Source organism: Patiria miniata, unplaced genomic scaffold (genome assembly GCF_015706575.1).
Source record: "Patiria miniata isolate m_02_andy unplaced genomic scaffold, ASM1570657v1 HiC_scaffold_3, whole genome shotgun sequence".
NCBI lineage: Eukaryota > Metazoa > Echinodermata > Asteroidea > Valvatida > Asterinidae > Patiria > Patiria miniata.
Window position 1 is genome coordinate 14,153,033 of NW_024037069.1, and position 27,998 is coordinate 14,181,030.

A 27,998-nucleotide genomic window follows, 5' to 3' on the forward strand; every position below is an offset into this window, starting at 1 on the left:
GAACCTCTGGATGAAAGCAGTAACCACTTTTCTGGCACAGAATGGGGGAGCAATCAAAGAAAAATACTTGCATGAAAACAACCCAAAATGACACAAACTTTGACAATTTTTACTTTCATACTTGTAATAACATGTTGTTGAATAACTTTACACAGTGACTTTGTATAAGTGTGGGGTCAAACGGACCAATTGCGGCAAATGTCTCCTGGCCGATGCCAAATTCTCTTGCGGTTGGTGTAAACCGTCTCAGATGTGTAGCATAACGACGGCGTGCACAGACAGGCAGGGTTGGCTGAGTGGACAGGACTTGTGCCCTGATCCACACATCACCTCGGTAGGTATTTATGGAGTTTTTGAAAGCCAATAGCTTGTAAAAGAATCAGAGATTTGTGCTGAAAAATGCTACATAGGCTTGGGCGATTCCACGCCGGAATCGTTGGAGTCATTGCTTTAACGAAAACCTTTAACAGCTCCGATCCACGTCATATTACATATTCCAAAGTCGGCCATTTTATTTGTGGAATACAAAGGTATTCTTGCCCATGTGGCCTATTGCTGCCTGTCACTAAAGCGATTGTTTTTGTCACGAAAATGGTAGTTTTGCGTAACATTGTATTTGTCTATACAAATCAGATTTCCTATCATTGTAGGAATTTTCAAAGCGATTGGGAATAGTATGCAGCTAACGAAAATATGAGTATTAAAAGTGGGTAAACTTTCAGAAAGATCTTTCAAAGAGTTAAGTTCCAATAACTTTTTCGTTTCCCGCCAAAAACCAATGGAGTCCGTTGTTTGAGTAACTGGCAAGTCGCTATGATTTGACAGCTATAAATATAAACTGAAAATCTCCACATGCATACGAAGTGAGAAATTATGGTTATTCAAGCTTTTCACTCCTAAAACCAGTTGTGAACAAAACACCAGACGAGCGTATAAGCGAGGGGAAACATCTTGCGCGCACTTCCACTCACTTTCCATGACCCCAACACGTGATTTGTGGGAATAACAGCAAGGTCGTAAAAAAAGGGTTATTGTTTCTGTTCATGAGAAATCCTTGTGAAGCATGTCAGGATGTCGGCTAGGAGCATGGTTACTCATTATTCGTGTGATCGCAATCCGCAAAGTCTTTATTGTAGTGCAGGCGATACATTTTGAGTAGAAGTTGGTTAACGTAGCTATTTAACCTAATGTGGGGGTGCTGAATCTGAACATGATGGATACTAAGCTGAATTCTGAGATTAAAGTGGCTTTACCGCGAAATAAAAACAAACGAATAAAAAGGATTACTTTTGTAACTGTAGATTTTTAAACTCTTCATTTAGCTCATTTCAAGTAGCTTAAAAACAGCTAAATAAATCAATCTAATCAATTGTGTTGGTGTACTTCTACATTTTTAAATGCACTGTCAAACACTGTCAAATGACTTTTTGAAGCATTACTCTGTGAAACAGAAGTAAAAGACAGTGACAAATCAACGCTACTGAATTTAGTGCAAAAGAAGATGATGGTTTATAAGCCGGGTTTTTTAAGATTAAGGAGGCATTTTGTTTAAAAATATGCAAATTTTCAAAAATATACTGATTTTATGAGCAAGTGCTTCATTTTTAGACAGAATTTATTATCATAGCTATTTTACCTAATTTGTGGGTGTTAAATCAGTAAAAAAGTGATTGATATTTAGCTATTAAATTTTAAACTTAAACCGCATTACCACCAATACAAAAATAAATAAAGCCAATAGTTTTTAAACTGTACATTTTCAAAAAATTCTGAAAAGGTTCTGAAAATAACTGAGAAAACTTCTAGACCAGGCCTAGAGTTTGTTGATTTTATACTGTTGTAATTTTTTTCTGGTATTATGCTCCTACATGTACATTTTTAAGTGCACTGTCAGATTATCTTGTGTATTACTTGAACCAGCAAAGGGATTTGTAAAAGGCAGTAACAAACAAAAGTTACGGAATTCAGGGCAGATGAAGATGATGGTTAGTGCTATTAAGATAATGATGAAATAAAAGGCACATTGTATGGGGAAAGCAGTTTTCTAAAATCAACTGCTTTTGAGAGTAAAGGCTTTAGTTTTGTACGGTTAGATAAAATCTGTATTGAGTTCATTCCTAGGTGCTCAAGTACCCATGTGCCTTAACTGAAGATTTTTTTAATGTGTGTAATTTGTCAATGAGTCTGTGTGTATTTTCCAAGCAGCTGAATTACACTGAGTCTTTTGAGTAATGGCACAAAACATTTCCTTTATAACTTAAGTACATTTCCTTTCAAAAAAATTGTGTCTAGTCCCCCCCAAAAAAAATTCCATAAAAAAAAATGCACTAGCAAAATGTAAGAATTTGGGAAATGAGAAGGGTGCACTTGTACACTTTTAGTTAATATAGTGTGCCTGCTTGTAGAATTTTATCAGCGCTCCCCATTGAAAATATGGCACGAGCCATTTTAGGAAGATTTAGGAGTATACAAGATCAGCATCTTGAAATGAGTAACATAAAGAATTTGAAAGCTTACATTTAAAAAGTAATGATTTTATTCATATTTTGTTATTTCGCGGTAATGCCCCTTTTATCTCAGAATTCAGCTTGGTATCCCATCATTCACAGATTCAGCACCCCCAAAATAACCCCTGGTTAAAAAAACTACATCTGAAACTAGGCCAGTAAGCTTTGCGTTTTCTCCAGATTTTTTTTCCAAGAACGCGCCACAAATCACTGATGGGGGCTGATTTGACTGTACCACATGGTAAAGCAGTCGATATCACACGTCATCCTTAAATTTTGAAATAAAAGCAAACGAATCCAAATGTACCTCAAGATTAAGTTATGTATATATATCCGTTTCTGTTTACAATTCTTTCTTTTTTAATTCTGTAGTTCAGCCCCACGAGTGGTCATGTTGCTGGAGGTACCAGAGTGATCATCGAAGGATATAACCTGGGACAGGCCGCCAGCGACATCAAACAAGTCACGGTGGCTGGAATGCCATGTCAGACGATAGAGTACAAACGTGCAGAAAGGTACCGGTAGATGGTTAACGTGTATTGTCCGTGCCATTTTCAAGTTTCATCCCAAACACAGAATAATTATTTTAATGCTATTCAGTATTTAATGAGACATTAGTCGGCCAAACCTGAGTTGTGGAATTAACACTTATTCATAAATACCTATAAGACTGTTTACCAATTCCTATTGGTCGAGAGCCCGTCACGTGGCCGGTTTTAAACGGTTGATAAAAATCGGCTGGCTGGTCTTAAACACTTTTCCAGTGTCACATAAAATTTGGACTCCAACGAAATCCGGTGCCTTTTACCATTTATTGGTTAATCGTTCACAATTCTCACGTATATGGAGGTTCAAATGTGGACATCTGCTTTTCTGCTAACAGAATAGCAAAAAAAGCAGATTGAACGTGTTGCTAAAATGTATTTTTCTCCTTTTCTGCTTTGCTGCTACCAGATAAGCAGATTTTACTGTTTGCTCTGCACTGGGGGTTTAAAAAGGGACATCTGCTTTTCTGCTCCTAGAAAAGCAGATTGAATGTTTTGTCATTGTGGTTCAAAAGTGGACATTTGCTTTGCTGCTACAGAGAAACTGGACAGAGAAACTGGACAGATTGATTCCCGAACGCAACTATGCCACTCTAGATCCCACCATCTTTTGTCGATGGCGGGCTCGTACCATCTGTTGATGGGGGCGCTGTTCAAAACCGACCATTATGCACAATAACGTAAAGTATATGGTGCTTTTCAGAGCGATACATGCATGCAATTTAAAAAAAGGCACCCGGAACCGCCGACGCCACAAAAAAGGGCAAGTGGTTTTTTTAAGGGCACTTGTTAACAAAAAGGGCACTCTTTGCAAATATTTTTTTTTGGGGGGGGGGGGGGTAAGGGGGGTAAGCGAGGGTGAAAAAGGGTATTTGAATGGAAAAGAGCACGGAATCGATGGAGTCATTCCTTTAACGGAAACCTTTAACAGCTCCGATCCACGGCATATTACATATTCCAAAGTCGGCCATTTTATTTGTGGTTGAAAAGAGCACTCTTTACAAAATATTGCGGGGGGGGGGGGGTTAAATACCCCCTTACACCCACCCCCGGTCGCTGGCTACACCTATGTAAATGTATGGTATATTAAGCAAGTGATTTATTTAAAAGATTGATCGGAACATTAAAAGCTATAAGTGATAAAGCTAATTCGAAAACGAAGCCGAGCTTTGAAAAAGGGTCATCAGTGTCGTCATGTTTATTTTTAGCCGCGGCTGCTGTCTTACATACAGTTTATACGTGAGCGTCGGGAATAATCGTCAGGTCTGGGGACCAGACTAGGAAGTAAGTATTTCGTAGTTCTGCGTTCTGCGCCACATCTCGCAGTAGTACGTGCGACGTGCGCACCAATCTCCATATAAGGAATTGTTTTCGACTCACTCGCAAGAGGGACATACCATAGCTAGAGGGGTACCGAAAATCATCAAGAAGTAAACTTGTTGAACAAAATCGTTGGAAATTTATAATTTTGGACTTTTTTTTTTTGGCTTTTGGACAAACAGTTTCATGAATGGGAACAAATAATGTGCCTGGCCGGTATTAAACACTATGTTTAAAGCTACAGTCCATCATTTGCAGCTATAGGTAACTGACGTAATTATTGTTGAAGAGCATACTTAGTTTAAAGATAATAATGGGACTAAACTCCCTGTGAAATAATTCTTTCTGGCAAGCTGTCATTTTGAAGAAAACAATGAAAGAAGGCCTTTCCATGGAAATTTCCGTTATTAGCTTGTTTTTAATTCGGCGAACCGTGCGCAACCGTTGAAACGTCGCACGTGTACGCGCGCGGCTGCTATTATTCGTCAGTTCAGTGCGCGACATCGTGTAGCTGCAATCGGCTCAGCGAGAACGTGTTTTGGACGCTGAATTCATGCCTAAATCAAAACATGACTCAGCAACTTTTGATTTGAAATCAAAATCCTAGAATATTGTTTTCTCGGAATATACACCATTCGTAGAGCTAAAACTTCATCAGGTTAGTTGTAAAGCACCCTTCTTTAGATTTTCAGCACTTTTGTTGCTTCAAATGAACATAATGCACAAATTACAAATGATGGACTGTACCTTTAAGACCGGTTTGAGTCTGGATGCTGACCCGAGCCGAAGGCAAGGGTAATTATCAGCATGTAGACTCCAACCAGTCTTAAACATAGTGTTTAAAACTTTGGTTAAAGTTTCAATTTATTTGCGGCCCGACATTAATTCATTTCTCGCATGGCAGACTGGTACCCGCCTCCCTATCAGAATGGATTATGAAGAGACCAGGAACCAGTCTATTTGAAAGACTCATTTTGTTTATCTGCAAAAAGGAATAAAAAATAAAAGCCTTTTTTCAGAGGGTCGCAGCTGCCCAAATATTCAGTTACAATAAAACATTGCAAGTTGAACAATTTTGTCAGGAGGAAAAACTTAAATCGTTTAAGAGCACACTCTGTCTTTGAAGACAAGTGCATGTATTTAAGAACCAGTCACTTTTTTTCAAAAGTGGAGGATTAATAGTCAATTCAAAACATCGTGGTTAAGGAATCACTTATAACTTACAAACAATTTTTGTCGTCATATGGTTCTACCCTTAACTTATATATCGATGATCTCATCATGCAAACCTTCAAATCTTAGTAGTTAATTTGCTGGCAAAAACCTCCCAGAATTTTTCAAAAACAATGTTTTTTTGAGGAATTGCATGCTTGAAGAACGAATGGGCCATGGGCGTCGCAAGGATTTTGTTAGAGATCGGCAAAGCACATTATTCCCCAAACTCCTTACATATTCTCCATTTATCAGGTTTTTTTTAGGATGGGCGGGGGGGGGGGGGGGATTTGCCCACTGCACCACCATTAACACCCCTGCGGACGCACATGTTTGTAAATGTGCATTAAATTAACGGCAATATGGCTTTTTGTCTTCTTCTTTTGCGGGGGGGGGGGGGGGGGGGGGGGGTAGGGCCCACCTTGTCCTCCCCCCCCTTCGCGCCGCCCATTAAATGGGCTCCTGCCATCCACCATTATCTTTTGCTAAAAACAATTGCCTTTGGGCTTCTAAATTTTGGTTCCAACGGGAATCAGGAAGTAGGGTTAATGAGCAGGAAAGTTTGGAGTGCAGAAATGTTGATATCAAAAGCAGCTCGTCATTTCCATACATACAATGTATATTCCAAAATACATGTAGAATACAGTTTCCCTATGCGTCTCATTATGTGTGATTATATGTTTGTGTTGGGTATTGATGTGAAGTCTGACGCAATGTGGTGTCGATCAGGCACCACCTACTGATAGGGTCCACTTTTGCAGTTATGCCACTGTCAAGCACCTTTCAGAAAAATAAGCAATGTCAAAAGTCATCATGAATCGTAATCATTATTGCTTTATTCTTTATACAGGATTGTCTGCATGACTGATGCTAGCACTGCTGGGGCAGCAAGTGATCCCGTGGTGGTAATGATAGGCAGGGATGAACCCATTGAGAAATATGAAGTGACGACGATGGAAAAGCATTTTTCCTTCGTGGCAAGTTTATTTTCCTGTGTTTGACCGAATAGTTAAAGATGTGCTCTTTAAATATATGTACACTGTTTTTTTATGTGGGCATTGGGAAGATGAATTTCACTGTTAAAGTTTTTTATGGTGATGAAATGAAATATCGAATTGAATTGAATTGTTGAAGTTTTAAAGGGAATATACAACATTTGCAAACATCAAAAAACGAAATGATCAAACTATCACGCAATACCTTACTGAATTGTTAGGGATTGACAGTCTAAAGCATCCTGTAAAATCGTGGCTCCTGGTGTGCTGACATTTTAAAGAAAAACTGTATTTTTCCAACGCTGGTCGGCCGACCACCGTTGGACAAAAAACTGGCTTTTTTCCAAAAACTGCTCCTATTTCTTCATATTTAGTTATTCCGCATTTTCTTTGCAATAGATTACACACCTGTGAATGGGTAAAAACCTGCTGGATTGATTCTTTGACCTTACAATTCCCCAAAGTCTTTACGTTTCTCCGTTTCATCTTAAGTGGGGTCGGGGAACCAGACTACAAGAAATTGATTGGTTTTCTTGGTTTTTCCAGCATCAACTAGCCAAAAACGTGAAACAAGTCATTTTAACAATATTTGCTATAACATACTAATCCTCCAAATCCATTTATTTCTGAAAATTGCAGCAAAAGCACATGTTGTACATTCCCTTTAAGTTAACGTTAATGTGAAAGTACTGAGAAAAGCAGTCGGTGATTGTAACAAGACAGCGTAATGATATAAATTTCTTTACAATCACATCAGCCTGAAATAAACAACAATTATAATATTAATTAGATGGCTATTTATTCGGGGGATACAACAATACATTGCCCTCGCTATAACAATATTACACTAGTCTTGGTATAGTTTGTGCAAAGCCGACCAGTATTGTATGATTATTTGTGGTCGCATTGCAATAAGACTGGCGACATTTTTTTTTATTAAAAAAGGAAGTGGGAATTATTTTTGGATTGTAAGTATTTGGATTGGTTTTTCCTGACGAGCGCCATATTTTTCTGTTGATGTCTTATTAAAAAGAGGGAGAAGTTTTGTATTGGTACAAACTTAGCAATTTAAAAACTAAATTTATTTTCAATTTTCAGGAACAATACATCATCAGGAACCATCAATTCAATTCATTTCTTATTTGTGAATATTTCAGTCAGGAAAGCCCCTCGACAGAGACTTTGTCTTTTTTAGGCGATCCTTCGGGAGCTGTTTGGTTCTTATCGTTTTCTGTTCATTTTTTTCGGTCTTGGTTTTACTGTCTGTCCTGAGAAGTAAAGTAAATGTAAATATAAAATGTAAACACTACTATTGCACATTATGTGTGTAAAACTGTTAAATGCTTCCTTTAATTCTTACGCAACGAGTCATATATCCTGTGAAAAAAAGTTATTGGAGTTAATATTTTTATCTCAAAGGTACCCATCATCACTGGTGTCCATCCACTTCTAGGACCAATGGCTGGTGGGTCAAAGGTCACATTAACAGGAAAAGGTCTTAATGCAGGACGCAGCAGGAGTATCACTGTGGCCGGCATACCGTGCAACATCACTGAACCAACAAAGTGAGTCGTATATCATGGTTTTCGTCATTAAAGGGAAAATACAACATTTGCAAACATCAAAAAATAAAACTACCAAATCATTTTGAAATACCTTGCTGGACTGTTAGTGAATGACAGTGTAAAGCATCCTGTAAAATCATGGCACCTGGTATACTGTCATTTTCAAGAAAAGTGGTATTTTTGTACCAATTTCCAACGCTGATCGGCCGATCAGCGTTGGAAAAAAACTGGCTTTTTTCAAATACTGGCCCCAGTTGACCTTCGCACTTGTTTGCACCTATGAACGGGTACAAGCCAGCTAGATTGGTTCCCTGACCTTACAATTCTCCAATGTATGTAAACTGCTCTGTTTCTTCTTAAATGGAGTCAGGGAACCAGACTACAGGAAAATGATTGTTTTTCTTGATTTTTATAGCATTTTCGAACCCAAAACCTCAAAAAAGTCAGTGTAACTATATTTGCTATATATTTCCAACATACCAATTCCATCCATTTCTGAAAATTACAGCAAAAGCAAATGATGTATATTCCCTTTAATGGAGATGAGTGATCATGTTACGCCCCAACTATCGCATCGGTCCCAACTATAGTTGGGCCTGTCCAAACTATAGTTGGGACGGTCCCAACTGTAAGTTCCACTGTTGGGCTGGCCCATCTATAGTTGGGCCACTCCGATCTTTTAATTTTGCGGTGTCCCAACTATAGTTTACATTGATGTACAACTATAAAACGTTCCCTACCGCTCTGATACACGTCTGACTTTACTGGAGACCACTGAAATTAGCTATTGACGGGGCGAATCTATAGTTGGGCCACCCCAATCTTTTTATTTTGCGGTCCCAACTATAGTGTACATTGTTGTACGATTATAAACATTCCCTACAACTCTAATACACATCTGACTTTACTTGGGACCAATGAAATTATCTATGGGTGGGGACCATCTGTAGTTGACCGGCCATGGCAATCTTTAAATTTTGCAAAATGTTGCTGGACAATAAAACCCAGCAGCTGGACAACTCGTCCAACTAGGCAGTAATACGTGACCGGCCAGCCTTGCGGCATGCATGCACGACGAATACGCGGTGCCAGCGCCGCGGAACATTTAATCCAACAAGATCTATCAAGCATGAAGCATCGGGCACAACTCCAGTCCCAACTATAGTTGGGCCGACCCAACTGCCGCACTATAGTTGGGACAGTCCCAACTATGGTTGGGACCGATGCAATAGTTGGGGCGTAACAATCACACCTGTGATATGTTCAGTCAAAAACAGACTCCTCCGGGCAGCTCCTCCAAAAATAGGTTTTTAGTTTTTAGATCTTCCCCGTTACAATCACAGTTTAATTATTGAAAATGGAATTTCCCTGGCGAATATTATGCCCATTCGAATTTCCTGATGTCACAAAACAGAGAAATTGCCTGTTTAAGCTTTGGGTTATGCATTCTTTTGAACTGATGTACCTCTTATTAAAATCATACAAAAACAAAACCTTCTTAATATACAAAATTACGGTCTAAGGATCATAAACTTTCAGGCAGCTGTAGTTTAGCTTGCTATTATTTATAAGCTTTCTGAAATTCCGCCCTGATTGGAATTCACTGTCTTTGCATCGTGTTTGCATCCATAATAGACCGTTTACTCAGACAACCGCCTCTTTTTGGATCGAGAGTTTTTTTTACGGTAATGTTCAAGATTTGAGTTTGTACACTTGCCTGACTATGTGTACGTGTCTTTATGTAGTTTGTCGGCCGATGTCAGTAGCTGCGTCACATCTGCAAGCACAGGCCTCATCCAGGGACCAATCGTAATGATCTTTGACCTTGTTGGGACGGCCGTGAGTTCCAGCAACTTCTCCTATACAGAGAATCCAGTTATCACGATGCAGGAACGTGAGCAGACCATTCTCAGGTATACTCACACTTCAATTTATAAGAATTGCCCATCATAAGGCCCTATATAAGGGCCGTGCACTCAAGGTGAGGGCTACACAAAGGAGGGATAGTAAAGGAAATCTATGAAAAAGAATACTTCCAAGTAGAAAGATATCGACTTTATGCTTAAAGTGGGACAGATTATAATCAACTGGAAAGCAAGATACAGCTGAGAAGTTCCATAGTGAAGCAGTGCGTGGGAAGAAACGCCAGGAACATATCTGCATTTTTTGGGAGTCTCAGTGGAAATTCAGGTCGTCACAGTGATGCTGCGACATAGTCTTGGATTTAGATTGTATTCCCCTAATGCAACAACAACAACAACAACCACATGGCAGGACATTCGCGGGACGTAAACAAGAACACTAGTGATAAAAGGGCTCTCATGAAAAAAATGACACTTGTGCAAAAGGGCAATCAATAGAAAATATTGAGTTGCAAAACAAACTTTTCATCCCGTTACCCATTCTTACCATCCTGATTTGCTTATATCCGATTTTACTTTACAAATCTTCATCCCGTTGCAATATCTGCCACTCTCTACACTCACCCCCTGGTTACGCTACTGCAAACAAGGCGAATCGAATTCAGTATTGGGAACATTGGCATTCGGACCCAAGTAATATGCTGGATACCTTATGCACGCGCATAAACTTGAGTATATCATGCCTTATGGGTCAGATTGCCAAAGACTGATTTTTTTCGATTCATCTTCACTCTAAAAACAAATTGGTTATGATACCCAGAAGGTTTTTAACCAGAAGGTTTTGGGCAATATGTGTCCAACCGACTTTTTGGTCAAAATGACCAACAGGCCTTTGGTTAGCATTTTATTGGTATGATTTCAACCAATTCATGGTTGATAACTACCCTTCTTTTGTTGATCAAGCCTTACCAATTTGAATTGGTAACATCTCAACCAAAGATTTGGTTTTCATCCTACTTTTAACCTATTCTGATTGGTTGGTGAAATAATATATTTTTTTGGTTAATGTCAAACCAATTGTTGGTTGTTTAATCCAACCAACGATACGGTCCTGCAACCAATTGACATTGGTCGCACCCCATCCCAATAGCCTTCTAAAAAAAATGAATTAATAAATAAGGTTAACTCGCGACTGCCCTTTAACCAAATGCCTTGTTTTCTTGTCAAAGCAAAGCACCTGATGACGCGTATGGACATTTACCTAGGTGGTAGTAGAAAGTGTAACACAAACGTTTGCTACAACAGATGAAGCTGAATTTCGGAATACCCTTAGATGATATTAGTGTTCAACTACTCGTGAAATAGAAACTTTAAGGATTCCTAGAAACTGAGATAAGTAAATAGATCTGGAGACAGTATTTTTCCACACCTTTTAGGCCAGCTTTACCAGTGACCAGTTTTGGTGTATCAATAACGGCGATTCTTTTACTGAATTTTAGGATTTGTTCTTTTTATTATAATTTAACATTTAAATCATACTGAGCATATTTTTGTGTGTGTCAAAAACAGAACGTTTACAAAGCGAAGTTTTTTGGGGTGCCTTCAGTTCACTACTCTGTCCGTGGTGTCCAATCACGTAATCGACTATCGTTGACATTTCAGTTGTGACCATTGTAGCTAATAACAATTAAAGTGACTTGTGTAAGAAATCTACATTCATTATCTTAAAATGTAGCATTTCTTATGTACAGTGGTGGATTGGACCTACCAATAACAGGAATATATTTGGACGTGGTGCAAGAGCCCAAAATGAGGTTTCGTATCGAGAGAACCCGGCAATTCATTCGGCCTAAGAGACAGGCAGACCAGCAGCTTGTTTCCACAATCACCACGGTAAACACTGTCAACTTGATATGCTCACACTCATAATAAAGTGACGACAAAGCTACACAAGTATCAAAGTTCAGCTTGTGTCAATCACCGTGTCATCTTCAACCTCTAAAGGCATCCATATGACTGCATCAGGATATGATCTCAATCAGCCAAACTACATGCAAAATGTTTAATGAGTATTCAGCTTCTTCTTAAAACAAGACTTGGTAAGCCTAGTGAAGCTGATTAATGAGTGCACAAAATTATATCCAGTTGTTTCAGAATGACTTAAAAGTTTGTAGAAAAAGCTGTAGTGGTAACGTGATGGAAATCAAACAAATCTACCTTTCATTTGCATGAAAATTTGTCTATTGCCTACACATGTACAGCGCGTCCCAAATTACCCGCAATTTTCTTTTGCAAGGCTCCAGCGTCGGCGCGGAAACACGCATATTGCCATTTTTCATACAATTATAAAGCTTGGAATTTAACTTTATCCCTGGCGAGTATTGGTTTGATATTTTATGAGAGTTTTAAAAATATTTGTTTTTAAATAAAAGAAAACACACTCAACCGATTTCACGGAAATCGACCATGCAGTACATCAGATGAAACTAGAATCAACAAGCTGTTAAAAAAACAAAACAGTTGATTTTTTTAAAATTTAAAACACATTGAACTTGAAACGAAGATCAATATATTGAATTTATTAAAGGTGTAGTCGAACAGAAAAGGAAACACAGAAAGTAAAAGGCAACAAGATCGTCACATCATGAACATGATGAAGCATTTCCACATTAGAAAAAATGCGCATGATTGATTTTCCTTGAAATGGAATGAGTTTGTTTTTGATATGCCTTTATTTGAACATGAATAATTTCAAAGACCTTTAAAAATCAAACCAATACTTACCAGGGATAAAGTTAAGATCGCAAGCTTTAAAATGATATAACATAATGGCGGTACGTGTTTCCGCGGCGACGCTAGAGCCTCGCAAAAAAAATGTTGCAGGTATTTTGGGACGCGCTGTATATGACAGTACATGAAACAAGCGACGTCAAACTAATGCTCATGTGGTGTAGATCCTATACAGGAATAGGCAAGCCTTGCAATGCATCCCATATGAGTGTAAGTCTCAAGAGACAGTCACTCAGTGAAATATGTATCAAGTGACTGTCGATCAGTGAGATAGGTAACCAGTCTAATTCACAAGTAACTGTCGGTCATGGAGATAGGTAACCAGTCTAATTCACAAGTGACTTTCAATCAATGAGATAGGTAGCCAGTCTAATTCACAAGTGAATGTCGGTCATGGAGATAGGTAACCAGTCTAATTCACAAGTGACTGTCGGTCATTGAGATAGGTAACCAGTCTAATTCACAAGTGACTGTCGGTCATTGAGATAGGTAACCAGTCTAATTCACAAGTGACTGTCGGTCATTGAGATAGGTAACCAGTCTAATTCACAAGTGACTGTCAATCATTGAGACAGGTAACCAGTCTAATTCGCAAGTGACTGTCGGTCAGTCAGACAGTCAGTCAGTCAGGTATACAAAGAGGAATATAAGCTGGTGCTCTCTGGGACCTACAGAAAGCTTAACCCGACTCAGTAGAAATAAGCAAATACGTTGCAACAACCATTTTAGAGGTTTTACTCCCTAGGGTGTGTGAAATATAGTATTGAAATTGGAGGATTCAGGACTAATTTAGTTAAGGATTAACTTTTCTTTGAATCTGTGTTTAGAAGTGTATCATCAATCATCCCGCTTCCATGACCTGCAAGTCGCCCAATCTCAAATCTCCAGAACTCGCCAATGCCTTCACCTTCGACGACAGCACCTCACCACCGTCCTTCTTCCTGCAGAGAAGCAACATCTTCTTTGTCATGGATGCAGTCACCATTCCATCCTCCAAAGATTTCCAAGTATTTGTCGACCCAGAATACTTCATGTTTGACAAGACTGAGACAGTGGCGTATATGGAGCGCAGGATACTAGAAATCAAGGTTAGATGGTGTCAATTTTCATTAAAATAACAAGAATACTCAAGTGAAGATGATTCCAAAGATCTAATCAACTAGAATAAAAATACAGAAATTATTAGCATTCCAAAATGATTAACGGCCAAAGTATCACAAAAATTATATTAGCTGTGACTGGTTCTCTGATAGTTTTTGCTTAGCATGTTCATTCGCTAAGCGTTATTTGCTAATTAGAAACTCCATAAAAATTTGGTCCTTTCCATCCATTGATGTTTCTTTTATGATATCTTTTATTATCTCTGAGAGAGCATAAACGGTGTAGCTCACAAACAGAAATGTCACATTTGTATCATATTCTATTCGCATACAGTCTTTTAAAATGCAATTTTTTCCACATCATTTAGGGTCGTTACATCAATGCAACGTACAGGGAGGGTGATGTGATAGTCAAAGTTGGCAATTTGTCCTGTCGGAGTCTAATGATGCAACCTGAAAAAGCTGACAGCCTATCATGTGAAGCTCCTGAACACGAAGCTGGGCAGACCTACGACGTTGTAGTGAGTGTCGAAAGGACTGTTTTGTTTCAAGACATATAGGATCAGTTGCTTTTCATACCTTGTGTTCATTTCCAATAGTAACGCCACTCAAAATCAAAAGAAGAATGTTCAAAATCTAACCTGGTTGAAGTTTTAGCTCAGCGGATATTACACTTTTCAAGAAAACACTTCTTTACAACTTTACATTACATTTCCACAAACAACAAGACTTTCAAACTTTTTAAACTACATGTGAAAGCTGTTTGTTTAAAAAATGAAATACAAAGACAAAAGCCAATTTTTTTTTCTAATTCAGAGGCCGGTTTATTAATTACAGTGCTAGTTACTGGCCTCTTTTCAGCATTGTTAAGACCTTAACGAACAGGCTCTCAACGAATAGGAATGGATAAGCTGTCCTGAACATCTATGAAGGAGTCCCAACGGCCAATTTACTCACTCACCCCCTAGGTACATCACGGCAACGTGGTTGTCAAGGTGGGTCGTCTGGAGTACCTCTCTGAGGGGCTACCCTGGCCCCTCATTGTCGGCACCGCCTGCGGGGCCACGCTCATTCTCCTAATCTTACTCTTCATCATCTGCATCTGGCGCCGCATCAGCGCCAACGAGCATCTCTTCAAGAAGATGGAGACGCAACGGGATGAGATGGAGATGAGGGCTATGCTGGAGTACAAAGACGGTTAGTAGAAGGCGACAAATCATATTGATCAATTAGGAGCCATTCTTGAGTCAGAACAGTGTCTAAGCACATTGTCAGACACTTTCCTTAACTCGAACCAATTGTACGCATTTTGACTGTTAAATGGGACCGTACCCATTTAAAATTGAAGTGTAAGACAAGCCAATATTTCTGCTTAATTTTGACTCAAACGTGTTGTATTAAGCATCATAGCTCATCGTCTTAATCATATCTAAGTAAAACGATTTATTCTGTACTCAAAGGGTTTAAGACACATCATTGGCAGAACCCAAGTTTGAAATTAAATCGAGAAAACGTGAGGTGTTATAAAGAGATGGCTGCACTCCTCTATGAAAAAGTCTTCTGTTGAATGTATCCGTAGGCCCCTATCCGTCTTTACTGAAGTATGACATTTAGCAAATTGCTTACGCTCAAACATTGATAACTGACTAATCTATTAGGGTATTAATACCATAATAGGATTGGGTAGAATGATTTAGTCAGCCCACAAGCCATGGGTGCTGTACATATCAATGTTGTCTCTTCCAGTGTCACTCATATACTGCCTGATCCGCACATCCCTTCCTCCATCTTGATATCACCCTTACTCCACAGCTAAGTCATGACTATACATTCTCCATTTTTCCATTGCAGCCTTTGCCGAGCAACAGATCACAGTCTTGACAGTGAGCAGTGATGTGGAAGGCTCCGGGATACCCTTCAGAGACTACCGCGACTACGCGGCAAGGCTTCTCTTCCCAGAGAATCCGTCCCATCCTGTCTTGGGAGAGATCCCAATCGTACGAGAAAATGTAAGTCAAGAACAATTGAAAACACTTCCATTTAACAAGCTCATGGTGAGTTAAGTTTTTTTTTAACTAAAAAAAAACAAAAGCTATAGAAACATTTTCACCAAATATGTGATTTTCACAAAAATATTCCCACTTTTGGTCTGCTCATCAAACAGAATGTCTAACGGTCATAAATTAAGAAAACTTAATAATGTACTCTAGTGTTTCTATTTGCTCATACCTTGGGCATCAAACAATGTGTTTGGAATGGAAACATATATAGAGAAGGCTCAAAATTGTCGATGCGGAGGTTGTTAAAGAGGTCCGTCTCAGCTTTCCTTTTAATAAAGCAAAAATCTTAGAAATATTTTCATCATGTCTTGAATTTTCACAAATACATTCCCACGTCCGGGTCTGCACAGATCTCAGGCACCAAGCGCAACGACCTAGAGAAGGGTCTGGTCCAGTTTGGCAACCTGATCAGCAACCACATCTTCCTAGCGATCTTCGTCAGGACCCTGGGGTCCCAGAAGACCCTGGCTCTTCGTGACCTGAACAACATCGCCTCATTGCTGGTCATCGCCCTGCATAACAAGATGGAGTTCCTGACGCAGAACATGAAGTTCCTTCTCCAGGAACACATCAAGTTGTGCATGAAGGAGGGAGAGCCACAGCAGCTGCTGAGAAGGTATGGGGAGTCTTCAGTGTTGTATTAAGTCCATCACAAGTCGCGTCAACAGTCCAGTCATAAGTAATAGTGGATGTACAAAAGGAATGTCTTGGTCACAGTTCGTTTGAGTAGCTAGTAACTCGACTTGGGACTGGATGACGTGTCAGTCACAATTGACTGTGTAAAAGATGTGAAAATTCCAGGTTAGACATACAATGCAGGTCGTCTTTATAAATCATGCTTTATTATAAGCCAATATTTTTAAGGTTGATGGAGTACTCTTTTATTTGAATTATTTGTACAATGTTTTCGAATTTGTGACGCTAGCACAAATACCATCCGTTTTTCTAGGGATTATTGAGTACCTTTGAAATAGAACAATATTATCTTATTTTAGTCAGTCATCGGCATTTCTAAAGCCCTCTTTATTCCAGTTCAAGATTCTTAAGGCTGATCATGGACCTTTAATTTACTTAATTTTGTCCATACAAACAAACTGTCTTTATGACAAACAAACATTAACCCTAACCGCCCCCAATGCTACAAAATACCATTGAGTAGTAACCTGTAGTATGAATTTCTTTCCATACAAGTGTGCACAGCACATGTAGCATTCTGTGGTATTTGGTTTCTATACAAATCATCATGATCCAATTCCATTATTTTAAAATAACAACCTTTGAAATGTACAATGTGTCTTTATTTTTCGTGATTTGAGGAGCGAGGCCGTCGTTGAGAAGCTAGTGTCTCATTGGCTGTCCATCCTGATGTATGATTCCTTGAAGGACAACATGGGGAAACCCCTCTTCCACTTGTTCTATGCCATCAAGCAACAGGTAATGTCACCCAGTATGAAAACTGCTGGCTTAGTGACATAAATGCTAGTAAACATCTTCAGCAAAAAGTCAGTATATAAACATAAAAGTCAGTATATAAACATATATATATTTCCAATGCTTTCTTTCAACACTTTTACTTCACGTTTGTATTTTTTTTAACTTCATGTTGATGATATGTGCCTTCGCGAGCAGTACTAAACATTTCCTTATATGAAGATTGGCGCACGGGCGAGACGTGGCGCAGAATGCAGCGGTGCCGGTGTAGTGTGAACTTAGGACATTATGAAATACGGACTCATTGGTATTGTTGCTCATGCCTAAGATTGTGAACGTTCAACCAATAAAAGAGTAAAAGGGGGTGCAGATTTCATAGGAGTCTTAATTTAATGTGACACCCGGAAAAGTGTTTATAACCAACCAGCCGGTGTTTTATCGACCATTTTAAACCACCCACGTGACGGACTCTCGACCAATAGGAATGGGTGAACTGTCTCGGGTAGTTATTAGCACTTTATTGTTCAACATCTAATTTTTGTTGAATGACATCAGTGTGGACTTTTAATTGTCTGCATCCAGCTAATCGATTAATTTTTTTTGAGGTGCATTTGAAACCAATTCAATTTTGAATTGTATCTTCCAGACTATTAATATGATTTTTTTTTTATTTTTATTTTTAATTACTAAAGATTGACAAGGGTCCGGTGGATGTTGTTACTGGGGAAGCCCGATATGGACTGAGTGAGATTAAAGTCATGCGAAAGCAGATTGACTTTAAAACACTGGTAAGCATCCTTCGTAATAACCAGGAAACCAGTTTTAAATTATTTGGTTTTCAGAAAGTTAAGTGAATTCAATTTTACATTTCATGTCACGCAAGCAGATGCTAGTGAAGAGAGATTGCTTGAAAAAAAAATTGAAGCTGATATTTGCATAAAATTTACATTTAAATAAATTCAAAGATTCATGCTGAGTAATGCACGTATCCCTGTACTGCTTCTATTCCAGAACATCTACGCCACCAGTTGGGACATCACCTCAGAGCCCATCCAGTTGAAGGTGCTGGACTGCGACACCATCTCACAAACGAAGGACAAGATTCTGGATGCCATTTACAAATCTTGTCCGTTCAGTAAACGGCCCACTCGAGATGAGCTAGACTTGGGTAAGAAACTAGAAATAATTCATTTGTCACCATGGCTGAACCGTTATCACAATTTGAATCGTCACCATTTTAATTTGCAAGACAATTTACCCTTTCCTTTTGGTCTAGAATGAGATGTTCAGTAAAGTAGGCGCAAACGAACACAGTGACTTGAAAATTGTGAAACAAAACATCGTTGGAAATTTGTCAATTTTTCGACCTTTTTGAAGTTTAAACCTGCTCTACCAAATTATTATTCCCTTATTAAAACCACTACACAGAGTTTAATAAATTCATTCACAAGTCGAATTGCACAAGTTGCAGGGGAGAAGCAACACTTTTCTTTGGCAACATTTTTTTGACTTGAGAGTAATCCTTCCAATGATTTTGTTATTGTCCTAGTAATTAATTGACAGTTGTGTCTACTTGTTGCAGAATGGAGTGACAGGCCAGACGGCCCTAGCAGTATGATCCTTCTAGATGACGATGGTCGAGGCAGATGTGATGGAGAATGGAAACGCATCAATACGCTAGCACATTACCAGGTCAGTATGGGATCCCTGTACAACTGCTCCTTAATAAGCGCTTAGTGCAGCGGCGTAGCTAGGGGGGGGGGGGGGGGGGGGGGGGGGGGCGCAAACTCCCCAATAAAAAAATCGCGCCCCCCACTGAAAATTTCGCATCCGTAGTAAGGCACATCCATATGATTTACCATGATTAGCGGGAAGAATATAGTCCCTTTTCCCCCGCGATTTAGGGCGTATTTTTTACCAGCACTTTTTTTTTGCGAGAGGCTGTTTATTGTAATGTCCCTTGGAAAGTGAATTGCGATAGTTATTGTCTAATGTAGCCATGTTGAACAGCGCCCCCATGGGAAGATGTTCAGCATCCGGGATGAGTTCACATTCCGCCGAATGTGGCTACGCAATGTCACGCACTGAACAGATGACTATTAGCTACCGCCCGCATGTGCGTCGTGTCAATACTTGCGCGCACCCATTCACAGATTCACCGAATTACAAACCAAATAATACAAATGGAAATTTCCAAAAATGCGTCAATTAGGAATTGGCCTTCTTTCATTGTTTTCTGAAAAATGACAGCATGCTAACAAGAATAGATTCACAGGGAGTTTATTGCCATTACTTTCTTGAAACCAAGTATGCTTTTCAACAATAACTTTGTCAGTTACTTTTTGAAAAACAGTTCATTCACAAAAAGGAGTAGAACGTTTGTGGATTGCCCCCAAATATTGCGATTTAACACAGGACAGCAAAAACAGCAGTATCAGCTATTTTTTTTAAGTTTAATGTGCTTAACTTTGTCTTTGCATGTGATACCAGGTGCCAGATGGTGCAACCTTGAGGTTAGTGAGAGCCCTGCCCAACATACCAGCAAGGCAACATGGTAAGCCATACCACAAACCCACCAGTAATACACGTAGGCTAAAACTTGACACATGTAGTTTACAATCAGCACACATTTCATACACTAGCCCATAATAACGACACACCTTTTCGCTGACTCTTTTCCCTTAATCGACTAAAACATAGTCACGTGAGGGTCTAGAATAGTCTATGAAATTATGTTGAGCATAAACTACAAATGAGTCTTTAAGTAACACACTATACTCGACTAGTTTTGTTTTATTCAAATTAGGTTTTCACCTTCACCGACGTTTTTAAACACTGTATACTCAGTGTGTTAATAATATCACCCCGGCGCAAAAATTCCATCTCATAAAAGTTTTGTTTTGATGGTTATACTGCACCCTGTGGTGGTTTTCAAGGCTTATGATAAAATAATGGCTTCATGGATTGTGATGTAATATAACACATTATTGATCAGCCTAGTTCTGACTCTATATGCCTCGTCAGGTCTGTGAGTTACCACAAGAGGGCCCTATTTCCCTTAATTGAGGACCCTCTTTTGTCACTCACAGACAATAGGGGGTGGATAGATGTGCACTAGTGACCCCTTACATGTGCAATAAGTAAACCCTGTGTTTTAGCCAACCAAGTTTCAGCACATGCCATAATTGGTGTTTTATACTGTCAACCAATTAGTCCCTGTAGTGCCCCAAACGGCCCTGCCTGTTACCGCCCGCATGCACTGTATGGTTTTACGAGTACAATGTAATTCAATGTATAAAAGCTGCTTATATGGGCTAACTATTTAATGTACTTGTCTCGATCCACCCGCAGGTCTGGGCACAGCACAGAGCCCTGCCACCTCAGCCTCTCCCATGATAGACCAAGAGAAAGGAGTAAAGTGTTGGCATCTGGTCAAGCAGGCCGACTCTGGCAGTATAAGCAAGGGCGAAAGAGACCAGAAAATGATGGCTGAGATCTGTCTCCCCAGGCTACTAACCACAAAGGTAGGGGGTAACGTCTTGCGTCTGTCATGGTACCCCCTTTTAGTCTAATTATTAAAACAATTCGTTGTTTGGTGTCACTTTCTGGAGGAAATTCAGCTCAAGATGGGGCAAGATGCTTGCATTGGAAAATCTGCATTTATATACTGAAATAAATGTTTGTATTGCTAAAACGAAATAAAATTGAACAAAGAAACCGACATGAGAGAGAACCTGAACCTGCAACCATCGGAACACCACACTGACGTTTAACCAACTGAGCCAGCGAGCCCTTGTTAGCAGTTTCCAAATTGTTAATGATTGTTCAGAGAGTGCTAGTTAGAAGCCATAAACCCCTTTTGTGTTATATAGATAGAAGCATTAGCAGTGCTTAAAACAAATTTAGAAATATATGGTAACAAAGAATCACTCAGACGGGACATAGCTTGTTATTTCATCTCATCAAATGAACTGGTTCAAGTATCAAACTTTCTTTCTTTTGAAATAACCAATGTGTTTAATTGCGGGTTCCTTCAATTCTTCAATTCAGTTAGTTCTCTGATTACCTTTCTATATATTATGCAGGGTATCCTGCAGCAATTTGTGGATGAGCTCTTAGAGACCATCTTCAACGGTGAATCAGACGTACCCCTGGCCGTCAAATACCTCTTTGACTTTCTAGATGAGCAGGCCACGTCACGCAGCATCACCAACTCTGACGTTGCACATGCATGGAAAAGCAATTAGTACGAAGTTCAGAATCTGACCCACTTATAAACCTAACCCTGACTCAATTCACAAAAATCAGGCCCTCAGTGTTGTTTAATCCATTAGTCCCTGTAATTCCCCAAACCGCCTAAGCCCGTAAGTACAATAAAGTACAGGTGCTATTGGCAACATATGAAATTTAGCGGTACGCGATTAATCGATACATCGCCCAAGCCTAATGTATGTATCCCAGCATGCATAACTTGGGAGTTCACAAGTCCGTACTTATGTGGACTCGAGTTGATCTGCTTCGACTAATGCTCAATAGAACTAAGTCAACAACATTCTTTATGAACCAAACGCTAAACTCACCCTATTATTATCGTGGACAACTCCTGGAATTGTGATGCGTCATGGCCAAACAAGGCAGTTCCTTCGAGCACTAAAGAGACATTTAACTTGTGAAAAAGAAATGAATGAACTTGTTCACAATGTAAACATGTTATGGCAAATTGTGCTCCTGTCTACTTCTTTTCATGATTTTTTTTTATTCATCATTACTTGAATTGAAAAGTGAAATATAAAATCTAATTAGCCCAGATTAGCTGGAAAGGCCCTGGTTTTGGCGTAGGGCCTTCCAAGTATTTGTTTGTGCTATTATATATTTATTTGAATACTTGATGCAGTTATTTACATGAGAGGGATGGATGCATCAAAATACCAACTTAAAATACCAACTTTATAACAAATTTATAAAGATTCTTAGCAAATACAAAAAACAACAAAGAAAATTCGCAAGAAAAACCCTGACATTTCCATTCCTCTCCCACCCCCTTTCCTACAGCCTACAGCTGCAGTTCTGGGTCAACCTGATCATGAATCCTACCATCCTGTTTGACATCAACAAGACAGACACGGTAGACGCCTGTGTGTCCATCATCGGTCAGACACTCATCGATTCCTGCTCGGTAGCTGAACAACATCTTACTAAGGACTCACCGTATAACAAGCTGCTGTATGCCAAGGATATCCCACAGTACAAACAGTGGGTGGTCAAGTACGTTCCTTTGAATAATTTATCCTTCACAAGTCCATCACAAGTCCATCACAAGTCCATCACAAGTCCATCACAAGTCCATCACAAGTCCATCACAAGTCCATCACAAGTCCATCACAAGTCCATCACAAGTCCATCACAAGTCCATCACAAGTCCATCACAAGTCCATCACAAGTCCATCACAAGTCCATCACAAGTCCATCACAAGTCCATCACAAGTCCACAAGTCCATCCCAAATCCATCACGAGTCATCTCAAGTCCTTCACAAGTCCATCCCAAGTCCATCCCAAGTCCATCACGAGTCCTCTCAAGTCCATGCCAAGTCCAGTCAGCATTCCAGTCACAGGCAACAGAATGTTTTTGCCACAGTTCGTTTGAATAGCTTGTGAGGGAATCAATTGTGATGGACTTGTGAGAACTTGTGATGAACTCGACCACAACACTGTTATGAAACAAGGATTCATCAAAAGCCCAATAAGGCACTAAAGCTTGCAAGTGCAGTCGCTTAAAATTGCAGCTTGAAGAAACTGTTGAGCGAAGACGATGAAGAAATATTCTGTGTAACAGGTGGATGGAAAAGTCCTTCGTAAAATAATGTGAAGAGTAAGTCCAATGTTCCGAAAATTGAGTAGGCCAGGGGCGGATCCAGGAATTTTGCATGGGGGTCAGGCCCGTCAGATATTTTTATGTCCGATTGTTGCGGACAGGTGGACATATAGGTAATTAAATCTGAAAATCTGCGGGGGGGGGGGGGGGGGTCGACCCCCGAAACCCCCCTCTGGATCCGGCCTAAACAAGTAGTTATTGCAACTTTCTTTTGTTAGCATCATGTATACTACCACAATTAATGTAAAAATACCTCAGATTTTTCAGATTCCATTACTTAAAACTATAATAAAAAAGGTAATGATGAATCGACTAAAGAAGTAATCATAGGCTTTCTGGCCTTAGTGTGCTGCCAAATATGAAGCTAAAAATTTCCAGACATTAATTTCAACGAGTTCTTCATCTTTATCTCAGATACTACAAAGATATCAGTGATATGGCATCGGTCAGTGATCAGGACATGAGTGCTATGCTGGCCGCTCACACCAACCGTTACCAGAATGAGTTCCAGCCACTCAATGCACTCAATGAGCTCTACTTCTGCTACGCTTGCGTCTTCAAGAGTGAGGTAGGCTATGAATTGAGAGAGATTATAAATGGAGTACTTTCATATCGTGACATCTGATAGAATTGCCCGTGCATGCAACGTATATTTAATACCCAATTTTTATAAACTTAGTAGAAACACTCATGCTAAGTACAATTTGAAAGCGTTAGCTCATTTGGACAATGCATTTTGTAGTTGTGATCATTTATTTGCCATACTCCCATGCATGATTGAGTGCACATGCCCATATAATTTTGTGATGGTCAATAAAAAACCAAAGATTGATCAGTACCCCACATCATACATTTTGCACAAACGCTTCATATGCTTTTTTTTCCTTTTAAAAATGTATGTTGCAACTTCAGCAAAATATTAGTTTACAAAGTGATAACATAGCAGGGTGAATCCCCTACCTCCCATTGTTGTTTCACTTTAGCACTGTATTGCGAATTGTTCCTTATGACAGAAATGAGGTACAGGTAAGCACCACATGCTGGTCCAAGTTGGTCATGTTTGACCCTCTGAAGTACCCATCACTCTCTTTCCCCCCAACAGATCCTGCAGTCCCTGGACGAAGACAATGAGGCACAGAAGCAAGGTCTAAGAGACAAGCTAGAAGACATCTTCCGTCTGATGGCTGACTCTGCCTGACAATGAAGGAGTCACTGGTTAAATGACAATTTGCATCTTCTTCTCTAACAAACGCCCAAGCTCGACAGCGGTGATATGAAGTCAATTTGTCCAATGATCAAGTGGAATAAAATGGAGCTATTTAGCACATGAAAGTGCCAAACAAGGAATATATTTGTTTAGAAGAATAAGATTACCAGCTAAAATAATGTGCCATGTCTGCTACGTATAACTGGCTCTCGGCTGTTGCTTAACAATGAGGCGCTGCTAGCAATGAACTGCTAAGCACCTTCTCTTGCTAAGCAAAAAAAAACCTGCTTAAAAATACCAATCATAATCAGTATACAGCCCATGGCATTTTGGCTGGTAACCAAATAGCTAAGCTAATTTATTGTTGGCTTAGCAAAACGTCTATGATCTGGACGTGCATGAAATTAAGCTCTTGTTTAAAGTTGGACTCACATTAAGTTTGGACCGTGTTATTAGACCGTTTTGGTAGTTGTTATTTGTGAAATTAGAAGTAAATGTTAACTAACTTTTAGAGTCAAATGTTTATTAATCTAGTTTAATGTGTTTTATTGGCTCTCACTAAAATATTTCAATGTTTATTGTAGTCTTCCTTTTTTTGTACCAAAAAAAATAAAGTTAATAAAGTTTGTTGAAAAAAATTAATAGGTTTTCAATCATGATGGAATTTTTTTTTTAGAATATACAATATACTTACTTCCACTATGTAATGTCGTTTACTTTGACAGTGAAACTAGTTTTCTGAGAGAGAATAATTGATACTTAAAAAGGTTCTGCTACTTTTTTGGTATTTTATCTTAGATGATTTTACTATTGTTTCTATTGATCCTAGAGGTTTTCCCAATTGTTTAATGACACATTTGTGTTTATTCCAAGAATGTGAAATCGTGGTCCATTGTTGTCTTCGGGTTTGTAGGAAGGTGCTGTAAAATCTTGGACTCTTTGGAGTTTTTGGTTTTTCAAGTGGTTTTTTTTTTTCAATGTTTTAAGTTATTCTAGTGATGTTGGAGGTTTTGTAGTATCACCGCACTTAAAATTGTTTTTTTTTTTTTTTTAGTACTAAGAGTCTTACTTGCTGTGAAAAAGCACAAACCGTCTATGGTCAAAAGTGGTGTGGGTCCAAGTTAGATTTTCTTTTCTGTGTATTGTTTGTTTAATTTGTTGGTGTATAATAAGGGAGTTGACTATGGAGTCAATTCCATGAATTTCAACCGATCGGAGCAAGTGTCGGGCTTGGGTTATACCACTTTTTGAATTTGGGACTGTACCATAATTACACATGTTGGAATGATCCATTTTGTGTTCAACCACCAAGTTTGGGATTTCAATTAATCATGTTTAGTGTGTACTTGTGTATATAGCTTGGGCTGTACCATTACATAGACGGTAAAATGAATTCGATTCGGGACAGTGACTGACTAAATTAATCTTGAAAATAGACTGTAGCCTGTATCTGATAACAGTTTTCTGAGCACACCTACGTGCTGACTAGCTATGCAGTTAATCTTCATTTTTGTAATCAAGAAATTCTAAAAAGAGTTCATAGATATAAGTGATTGATAACATGAAAATGTCTTTATTTTTCTGTATTTTTCTTTTTAGGCATTGACAAAATGCACTGTCTTCCTCTCTTGCCATTGTACATGCCTGTAGTTACAGCTTTGAAAAATAATGAACCTTGCTTAAAACTGACATATTTTTGATATACAGACTCTGTACTTTTGAAATAAAGTGAGAAATATACCAAAATAAAATACACCAGTATACACTGGTGTGTACTGATCATGCTCATTGGCAAAGTCATGCACATCGAAATATGTTTATTCGTGAGTGTTTTAATCAATGACCCTGTAAACTGATTGGACTGACGTAGTATATTCCACACGTGTTGTGTAGCATTTTTCATATAAATGACAAGTGGTATGTTTTACTTCAAAGTGAGCACAATGTTTTAAAAAAAATGAGTGTTTTAATAAAGGGCCAACTCAGTTGATTTGGTCTAGGATTATATAGAAGATGTCAAATAGTTGATAGATGTAACAATGTTGTCTTATATTTCTAGATACAAATACATCCCTTCTATGGAACTTTTGAATGTAACACGTTTTGTTGATTTTTTTTTGTGTTGGATGATTCTTTCAATAGGATATGTTAATCCATAAGATATGCAGTTGTAGAGTAAGACGTCGTTTATTGCTTAATCTGTAAATATTTGTAAAATTATCATAACTGAGATCCGACTTTACATTATGCAAATTTCAAAGGACTAATGTATCATTGTTGTACGTGCTCTTCCATTTCTTATAGTTAAGCAGTTTATTAACGCGAAACAGAATCAGTACTTTCTGAAGCTCTCTTTAAAATTGAATTCTACTGTTATCACAGCATTTGTAATATCACATTTTTCTGATGAGGTAATTTTGAAATGAAATATGATTTACTGAGTTCTTACGTGTTATTTTTATATAAGCACCAAATTGTGTAAACTCCTACACAATTTTGAAAAAAATATCCACAGATAAGGCCAAAAAAAAAAATAAGTCGGTCTCTGGTCAGCGCGCGCGTCGATTTTAATCATGCGCGTCGATCTTTTTTTTCAAAAATGTTCCGCGGTAGCTCCAACAGCGCCCTCTATTTCTGCACCTCCTCAATTTTTTTTTACCAAAGAGCACCAAGGAATGGGAAATTGCACCAAGACAAATGGTCGAAAGCACCAAGGCAAATTATGGAGGACACCATTGTACATGAGGACACCAAAAAAGCAAAGTACCCCACCTTGTCTGTACAATCCAAGCTTGAAGAAGAAAAAAAAGCCAAAAAAAAAAAAAAAAACCGCGTGGCCGCGTCAATTCCGGAACTTTGGTCTGACCAGAGACCGATTTTTTTTTTGGGCCTAACCTACTGTCTGCAATTTGTCTGAGGTCCTTTTTCGATTTAAGTACCAGAAAGCAACCAGCATCTAACCCCTTCAAGGCTAGATCATAAATATGTATGAGGTATAATCATCTTAAATGTTGCTCAATTAGTATACATATAATTATGCAAATGAAATTAGGCTTGAGATTTCAATAATATTTTAAATACATGTAGAATCAATGTTACGAGAGTGTATGTATAAAGCCGAGAGTATGTTACAAGATAATAAAGGTACAAAATATTACCAATATCAATTAAAGTATATTTAAGCAATTTGCTAAACCAAATGAATCATAACTAAGAGATTAAGGAATTGTCCCTTGGTGCACAGTATACAATGTATTTCACATAAGTACTTAGCAAAGTTCTTAGCATAATGATCCGGGTATTGTAGTTCTCCATATTTGCAAATGCGCAAATGCAATGACAATGTTTTCTTAATGACAATTTGTAGCCATTACATTTGCAGTTGGAGTTGTTGGTGAAAATCAAGATTCAAGAATCTGAATTTTAAATTATCTTTTATATTTGTTGTAACATTACAGAATAACACATTGACAGCACCACATATTGTGTGACTTAATATCAAACTGAATATTTTTTTTAACTTTTCCGCGT

At 38.7% G+C, this 27,998-nt stretch overlaps 1 protein-coding gene across 1 annotated transcript in view; it reads left to right on the top strand.

Moving 5' to 3' along the window:
• The window catches only part of LOC119736492 (plexin-A2-like), a 42,267-nt gene extending 15,703 nt beyond the window's left edge, over window positions 1-26,564 (top strand). Inside the window, exons 11-31 of the mRNA XM_038210509.1 lie at window positions 156-334; window positions 2,880-3,022; window positions 6,435-6,561; window positions 7,999-8,144; window positions 9,890-10,057; window positions 11,758-11,899; window positions 13,624-13,884; window positions 14,265-14,417; window positions 14,865-15,093; window positions 15,748-15,905; window positions 16,307-16,572; window positions 17,273-17,390; window positions 18,080-18,175; window positions 18,399-18,555; window positions 18,970-19,079; window positions 19,878-19,941; window positions 20,739-20,911; window positions 21,473-21,633; window positions 22,440-22,652; window positions 23,675-23,828; window positions 24,363-26,564. Coding sequence (XP_038066437.1) covers window positions 156-334; window positions 2,880-3,022; window positions 6,435-6,561; window positions 7,999-8,144; window positions 9,890-10,057; window positions 11,758-11,899; window positions 13,624-13,884; window positions 14,265-14,417; window positions 14,865-15,093; window positions 15,748-15,905; window positions 16,307-16,572; window positions 17,273-17,390; window positions 18,080-18,175; window positions 18,399-18,555; window positions 18,970-19,079; window positions 19,878-19,941; window positions 20,739-20,911; window positions 21,473-21,633; window positions 22,440-22,652; window positions 23,675-23,828; window positions 24,363-24,458 — 3,314 coding nt within the window. The 3' untranslated portion in view covers window positions 24,459-26,564. The remainder of the gene's footprint in view (window positions 1-155; window positions 335-2,879; window positions 3,023-6,434; window positions 6,562-7,998; window positions 8,145-9,889; window positions 10,058-11,757; window positions 11,900-13,623; window positions 13,885-14,264; window positions 14,418-14,864; window positions 15,094-15,747; window positions 15,906-16,306; window positions 16,573-17,272; window positions 17,391-18,079; window positions 18,176-18,398; window positions 18,556-18,969; window positions 19,080-19,877; window positions 19,942-20,738; window positions 20,912-21,472; window positions 21,634-22,439; window positions 22,653-23,674; window positions 23,829-24,362) is intronic.
• Window positions 26,565-27,998: the final 1,434 nt, after the last annotated feature.